At 37.4% G+C, this 8,157-nt stretch overlaps 1 protein-coding gene across 1 annotated transcript in view; it reads left to right on the forward strand.

The window, feature by feature from the left end:
* Positions 1-2,541, forward strand: part of LOC107092063 (poliovirus receptor-like) — a 47,110-nt gene extending 44,569 nt beyond the window's left edge. The window contains exons 6-8 of the mRNA XM_015386343.1: positions 624-726; positions 825-931; positions 1,162-2,541. Of these exons, the coding sequence (XP_015241829.1) occupies positions 624-726; positions 825-888 (167 nt within the window). The 3' untranslated portion in view covers positions 889-931; positions 1,162-2,541. The remainder of the gene's footprint in view (positions 1-623; positions 727-824; positions 932-1,161) is intronic.
* Positions 2,542-8,157: the final 5,616 nt, after the last annotated feature.

The raw sequence follows: 8,157 nt of genomic DNA on the forward strand, positions 1-8,157 counted from the left end.
AGCTTAACCTGCCGAGATTGCCCTCGTGAGCCAAACCTGAAGATTCCTATGTGGATTCCCCTGCAGCTCTTGGCTAAGAGCTGGAAACTCAGATCAAGGTCTGCCCTAAAAGTCAGAAGCAAGACGCTGCAGCTGCTCTTGGACTCTGCTGAACAAACAGTCTCTGGATCCATCAGTTCCCTCTCTCTCAAAGAGAAACCCGGACTTCTTCAAGTTATTCATATGAATAATCTAAGACTCACAACTCATCAGTTCGTCTCCTAATCAAACTATCATCTCTGCAGACTCCAGTGAACCAGCCCTGACCAGTTCCAGTTCCAGTATATGATTCTTGTGTTTTGTGCAACCAATAAACTCTGTTAAACTTTTACCCAGCCTCCGTTGTGTTCTGCATTTTGGGCTAAGTTCTGAGACCCATCATGACATCTATAAAGACTTTGGATATGCGGGCTTCTGAAAGGCATTCATATGCAACTACCTGCATGTAAAACTGCATGTAAAAACATCATTTATGTAAATATATGAACATATTCAAACCTACTAAAAGCACCAACAGGTTTTTCAATGAAAAATCAAGCTATAAATTTACCTTATGGCCTGTGTGTCTTGTTTTTTAAAAACAGGCAGCAAAGAGGGTTGGATCGCTTTCATTCTTCTTCTGGTCATTGTTTTAGCCTTTGCTGTTGCTATGGCTTTATACAGACGTGGACATCTTAAACTTCCAAGGTATGGACAAGAACAGTTATGGAGGCTGCTATGTAATTAATAACTAATGCTATTATGGTTACATCCTGCTGATATGATGTCATGTTTCTACTTGTCAGCTTTTTTTTGCATAGAAGAGATGCAGTACCAACATCCTCACCAGGTGAAGCTGAGAGTCTTTAAGACCAATGGGGAGGAGCATAGCATGACCTAGAACTACAGAGCTGTAAGTGATAGTAGCACAAGGAAATTTTCTTCTCTCTTTTTCATCACATTTACAGATATTTCTGTTTTAAAATATTCCCTAATGCAGATTTAATGTTAATAAATAAATACAAGTAGTGTCATTTTGTGTAGTTCAACAACTGTTTTTTTGTGAAAATATTTTTCAATTTCTTTGATTGACCATAAATCTTTGCCAATCTAGTCTGAGGCTAACCATGTTGTCTTTTTTAGCACCATCTTCGATAGAGGCTGAGGCAACAACGACTACAATATTCTGCTGCTCATGGTCGCTTTCCATAGTTGCCTTATTTCGTATGGGGGCTGAATATTTTAATTTGCAAGTTTGGTACTGACATGCACTGATTTTGCTGTGTCGTTTTTTGTCCACAGAAAGCAAAAAATAAATAAATAAAAAATTAAAGATGCCAAATTTCCTGGCATTGTCCAATAACTACTGACTACACTGTTAAGAATTCCCTTTCATACAGGAAAGAATCCCCCAAACTGTATAGCCTTGTATATGCATTAAACAATAGTTACAGGTTACCTCAAAACCCTAGTTAGTTAGTACTTTGTAGTTTATTACAGTTTCCTAATACTATCTGCTTTATAGCACAGTGCCATCTGCTGCTGAAAGACGAAATCTACCGAACATTGAATTTCGGTGACGTTTAAAGAACACAAATCCAGTAATTTGATATGTAACAGCCTTAGCCTTACCTCAGCTTTAGAAAACAAGCACAAACAAGAACAGTCTAGAAAACTACTGAATTAAATACTGGAAATAAATTAGCAGATTTTTCTGCCTTTAAAAATATTAAAACAGATATTTGGCTATTTAAATCTAATTCTTTTTCACTTAGAGTATTTTACTATATTTTTCAACACACTGCATTAACTTATCATTGTAACCATTAATGTTTGTACTGCTCCAACTGTTTAGTTGTTAGAGCTGATCTAGGTTAGTCTAGGGGCCAAAAACATTCAGAGCAATAGCCTTTTACCAGATCACTAGATCAGGAATCAATAGATCAGATCACTAGATCAGGAAAGCAATTGTTTTCTTAAAAGTTCCAAAAAAATGAAACCAAGTCAGTCTTCAGCTGAGTTTTAGGCTGAATGCTGAATCACTAAGAAATTATAGCATTTCTGCTGACTTTAGCTCTTCCTGTTCACATAGAAGTGGCATCCAGGTCAACCAGCCTGCTGGTTAACCACAATACCTTCCTAACAGCACAGAAACGTGTGAAGCATTTGAACCTGTCTTAATGAATGAGGCAACATAGCAGCTGTATGTTCAAATAGCCTTACCATTACGAGTATAGAATGTATGCATACATGGATGTATGTCGTATTTTTAGACGTGTAACAACAAAGCAGTAACAGCATTGTGCTTGTAATAATTTCATCATTAATGTTACTATTCTGCTGTTGAATTAGAAAAAAAGGCTTAATCTAGTCAGCAGACAATTTGTTGAGGGAGTAAACTAGGGCTGCAACTAACGATTATTTTAAAAATCGATGAATCGGACGATTATTTTTTCGATTAATCGATGAATCGAACAAAAAATATTTTTTATATTAACCTCTTTATTCCAAAATAAACATTTTAGACAGAACAAACAAGCACACAAGTACAGGTTGCTCATTAACTGTACTGGTGCAATATGAAAAAAATAAATGTTTGTGTTAAAACTACGCAAACTTACATGAGAAATGTAGCTGTACATCCACAAAATATAGGCTACTTTGTTTCATAAAGCGCAAAAAAAGCCATTTTTGACCTAGGTCCCCCCATTTCAACAAATTAGTTTTTTTTAGACTAGAAGAGTTCTGCCTTTTAAGATGGGAAAGTATAGCAGTTAAAGTTGCTACTTGAGAAAATACTCAACCATAGAGATAAAAATAGCCCTGTGATTCAAATTATAAATTGTATTTGGAATAAAAATGAGAGAACTAGGGGTGCTAAAAACACATCCTCCAAAGACAGATATTTACATGGGAATGTAGCATATAATTAATTGACATATTACTGATCTTGCTGGATTTTATTCTGCTTTACTTCAATAAATTGCAGGATCTTCTTTACTTTATCTTTGCCAGAAGATTTAAACTTTAAAAGCCTTGCCCTCATAATTTGCAAGTTAATTTATTTATAAAGAAATTATAAACGCTGCTTAAGCTAATTCAAATGAAATTAAAAGTAAAATAAGTAGCCAACCTTATCACTCTCTGTAACCTACTAACACGGTAAGGAAAGCATCAGATGAGCTACCTGAGAAACTGACGTTACGTTTCCCCACTTTAAAACAAAACAAGCATGGTGGTTCCGCGCCATGTTAATTAATTTTGACAAAAGTTGCATGTTACGACTTTTTTCACTGTACAAAGCGCAGGCTATTTTAATTATTGTGATCAATTTGCGCCGTCAATCCCGGCGCATGCGCGCTTCATTTGCAGTCTGGACGCTGAGGGTAAACATCCTGCGGCTCTGACTGCAGCGCTGAGAGGGACTCCTGCGGGAGAATGGAGTTGGGATGGGGGAGGCGCCCCACGGCAGAGTAGGAACGATACATATGCTTTCACGTAAGAGTCTCCAAAAGCCGCCAGTGACACCGTAAAAAGTCGCCAGATTTGTCGCTAGTCGCCTTTTTGAAAAATAGTCACTGGAGGGGTCTGAAAAGTCGCTGAGTTGGCAACACTGCACCTGCGGCGCTGACTCGCTGTGCCGTATTTTTTTTTCTTCCCCTGTTTCAGTCAAGTGGATGTGATGACGGCGGCGGCGGATGACGCATTAATCGCGCGACACAACTAATCGATGATGAAATTCGTTGCCAACGCTTTTAAAAGTCGATTTTTATCAATTTTATCAATTCATGTTGCAGCCCTAGAATAAACAACATGCCATCGAAGTTATGTTGGTTTCTTATTATGCTTTTGAGTTGTTATTAAAGTTAACATTAATCTAGCTAGTCTGTTTAATTAATCAAGCTTTTAAGGGCTTATCCAAAAGATGATGGATTCAAAAGGATTTTAGAAGGAAGAATGTAGCATCAGTCCCTGATGTTAAGTTTCACCTGTACTTTTATTGTGAAATCCCGACAGACAGCGAGACCATGACAGGAAATGAGATGGGTTGCCAAGGGAGGCTGGTGATTTACTACATATTAAACAATCATTCCAGTCACTAAATAAGTTAAACATGCCCACTATTATATTCAGTAACAGCACAGACATGACATGTGATGTTATGCGATAACTTTATATCAGCACACCACTAACTAACGTCTGCTGGGACGTCATCCGCTGTAATTCCATTTTTTTTCTGACCAGCATCCCTTGCGATCCCTGCTGGGGTCGCGAGGGATGCTGGTTCCTATCTCCACCTGTCTATGGGTGAGAGGCGGTGTACACCTTGGACAGGTTGGCAGTCTATTGCAGGTCAATACAGAGACAAACAGGACAAACAACCATTCATGCACACACTCACACCTAAGGAGATTTAAAGAAGCTAATTAATGTAACAGTCAAGTTTTTGGACATTGGGAGGAAGCCGGAGTACCCGGAGAGAGCCCAAGCATGCGCAATGATCGTAACTTCATCTGCTGTATTAAAAAACTATTTTATATTTAAAACCAAATCAGCACAAACAATAGTTTTACCTGCACAAATGAAGTAGCACTGAAAAAACAGGCTACATAGTTTTGATTCAGTTTTGGTGGGATGGGGGGATAGTTGACTTCTGGGTGACCTAAAAAATGATCTTTAATATCTCTGAAACAATGACAGAACATGCGATCTTTTTATCTTTTATTTTTTTTATATTTACAAATGAAAATTTTATATGCAAAAGCCTGCATCAAAGAAACTATAACCATTCAGTCTATTTTGTCTTCAGTTTTTTCATGTCAGCTTCACACAGCTGAAGCTCCTCCTATTCGATGATGTGGTCCAGCGTTTATAAAATGCAGAGCGGCTGAAATCACCACCTTCACCGCCTACTGTGTGAACGCACCATTACACACTTGTATTATTTTATATTATCTAATAAAAGCATCTATTTTCTATTTATTAGAATTTGGTTAAACTGTTCTGTATTACGTTGTCTGTTTATTGTGGCTATTCCAGAAAAAATTGCACAAGTTACCTGAACAGAGTGTCACTAACTATAGTCTGATACAAGCCTCAGGAAGTGAAACTACCAACGCTGCAACACCACTTCAAAATACTTCTTTGATGTCAAGTAAAGAACCCTTGTTTAGAATTTATACTATGTCTACCATAGGTTAAGCTATGCATATGTTAAGCTGGATCATATTTGTACTAAATGCTATCTCTGTACAGTTTGTGGTGTGTGGAGTCATATTTTTCCTTGGTCATTTTGTGTGATAAAATGTTTGTTTGAATAGGAGTAATGATTGAGAAGTCCTGTACCCTTCACTATGCTGTACTGTTTAGAAAGCCGATGCCTCCCCTCCCTACTCTAGACAAGGCTGAAGGGAAGCTCATGAGAAATAATGAGTTCACAAAGCCTCCTTCATGCTATGGTTAAAATGCATGCCCTTATCGTTCTCCCTTCCTGTTACTGGGGTGAACAAGAAACATGTTTGAAATGTTTATCTGAGCAAAATTATGTCCTTTGATGATCTAAAGTGTTTCTCTTGGGAAGACTCAATGTTAATGTGTGTGTGTAGTGTGGAGTCTCTTTATATTCTGGGGTGGGTTGCTGAACACACTCAGACCTGTATGGGTGTAAATAATAATCGTTTTACATCGATGCATCGATCCAACACCCGACTATCCAATGCATCGATACGTCCGCAAGAGTATCGATTCATGTTTTTTTTGTTTTTTTTCCTCCGATCTATTTTTATCCATTTGCTCCTGGGCGTAATTCTCCCTCCCGTGCTGCGGTGGCGCTTAACCTATTTTGCCCTCCTACCCCGCTTCCTGGTTATACTCTTACAGCAGTGTGTTTCAGTAAGCTTGACACAGACATTTTTGATTTATGCTCAATATTGAAGCGTGGTCCGGGCTACACGCTGGGATACCGCCGAGGCAGTGTGGAATTGGGGGCGAGTTTAGTCCGACGACGGAGGAACATGAGGGCCAAAAAGAGCGGAGATCCAGGTGGAAAAAGGGTCCCAGTGTTCTCGCGCACCTCGCTCTTCTAATGGGTCAAACTTCACAAGTTGTTTTCCGCAATTTCGGTCATAAAAACAAAACAAGCCGGCATTCTGTCTACGGCACTGTTTGCGGTCAGCTACAATTTGGGAGAGGTGCAGCGGAGCGTCTGTGGAGGGGGCGGGGACGTCTGGAGCCAAGGTATTGCCTTGCACTCATTGCACTGATTTTGTGCAGTACTTATTTTTTTTATGCAAGGCCTTTCAGAATCTATAACGTAGGGGTATTATTATTTTTCAGTGATTGAGGTTTTAATAAAATAGGTGGAGTGCAACTCTTATACTTCTGTTATTTGCTGTTGTTTCTAAAAAAATATGCATAACGATATTACAGCTTACATTGATTTATTTCAAATTTGAAACATTGTCTAGCCTGTAAGGTGTAAAAAAAAAAAAAATGAACCAATTAATCGAATCGTATCGTGGTGTTTTTTTGAATATTGAAAATAATCGAATCGTTGGGTCAGGAAATCGATACTGAATCGAATCGCCATGATGGATGTGATTTACACCTCTACAGACCTGTATTCAGCTGTTTTGTGTCATTCTCTAAATAAAACCTTTTCTTCCTTGTATATCAACTGTCAGTGCTCAGTTTTACTCAACAGGTGTGGATTTGATTTTTGTGGTTTCTCCTCTGTTTCACATTGATTACATGTTCATTTAAATTTCAGTTGTATTGAACTTAGAGTTCTTGTTTTAATTCATTCCAGGGTTAAAAGTTTTTGCTCATGTTCTATTTTAATTCTTTTTTTTTAAACAGTTTTTTTTGTTGTTGTTTCTTTTGAGTTCTTTGAGATGTCACCATTTTTTTTTTATTTTGACCACTTTTTTTGTTTTAATAAAAATTAGATTTTAGTGGGATTGTCTAACTCTAGCGTAAACTGATATTAACACTTGTTTTTATTTTCATATGTTATTCTGTTATTACTTTTTTTTTATTCTGTGTAATGCTTCTTTTTTGTATTCATCTTTTCCGATGCTTTACAAATTTAGATTTTTTTTCATGCCTTTTAATTTTGTAGCTTCAGATAGAAATGCCTTTTTGCTTTATAAAACTAGATCTGAATACATCCTGGCCTCAATTGTATCGTTTGTAACACCCAACCCCCATGAGTACAGATATAGAGCTATAGCTTGATAAGTGTGAGGTAGTCCACACTAAGATGAACACTGTATGTTTGCCTAAACCTCTTAAAAGAAACTGCATCAACACAAGTGTACACAACACCAATGAAGACATTGTTATAAATATATTGGGGACGCTGCCACAGAATCACACTCTGCTCCCTGCACTCCCAACTTGATAAACTGCATGTAAATGAACTGCACCATCAGCAAAACAAAAGCAGGTTTTATTCATCCAAGCATATAAGAGTCAGATGGATGACAACCAACGATTCCAACCATTAAATCAAAATGCTGCACCTACAGTAGTAGAGATTACAAAACCCAAGTTCTATGATTTAAGAAGAAACAGACTAATAAAATAAGTTATTTTGTATATGTATGTATATTTGAATATGCATACTAAAACAGCATTTAATTTGCTTTTTTGAGCTACTACAACTGTTGAATGTGTTATTTAGGTGTGTCTGTGACGTAGTGATGTTCATGATACTGAAGGCCATTTGTATTTAGCAGAGCAGAGTTAACTGATGGTTTTGTTTTCTGACCTTGAAATTGTTCTTACTGTTAAACTCAAATAAAGGTCAAGGAACAGCTAGAAACAGGAAGATTAAAGAATCAGAGGTATTTGGAAGGAGCCAGAGGTTGGTGCCACAAAGCCATTGTTAAAAAAAAAAAAAGATACAGCTCGCATGTAAGCTAAAAGATGAAACCTGCGTCAATTTTTTTTTTCCTTTCTTGCAACAAATTATACATTTTTAATTTATGCTTTCCTGAAACACCAGCCTATTTTAGATGTAAAGCGTACACAGAAAAAAAAAAAACCAGAATAACCTTTGTGCTGATAACATACAGTAACTCTGTGTGGATGGGGCCTAAAGACTCATTAGCGCTTAATGACTGATGGTCACATGGC

Source organism: Cyprinodon variegatus, unplaced genomic scaffold (assembly GCF_000732505.1).
Source record: "Cyprinodon variegatus isolate N-32 unplaced genomic scaffold, C_variegatus-1.0 Scaffold364, whole genome shotgun sequence".
NCBI lineage: Eukaryota > Metazoa > Chordata > Actinopteri > Cyprinodontiformes > Cyprinodontidae > Cyprinodon > Cyprinodon variegatus.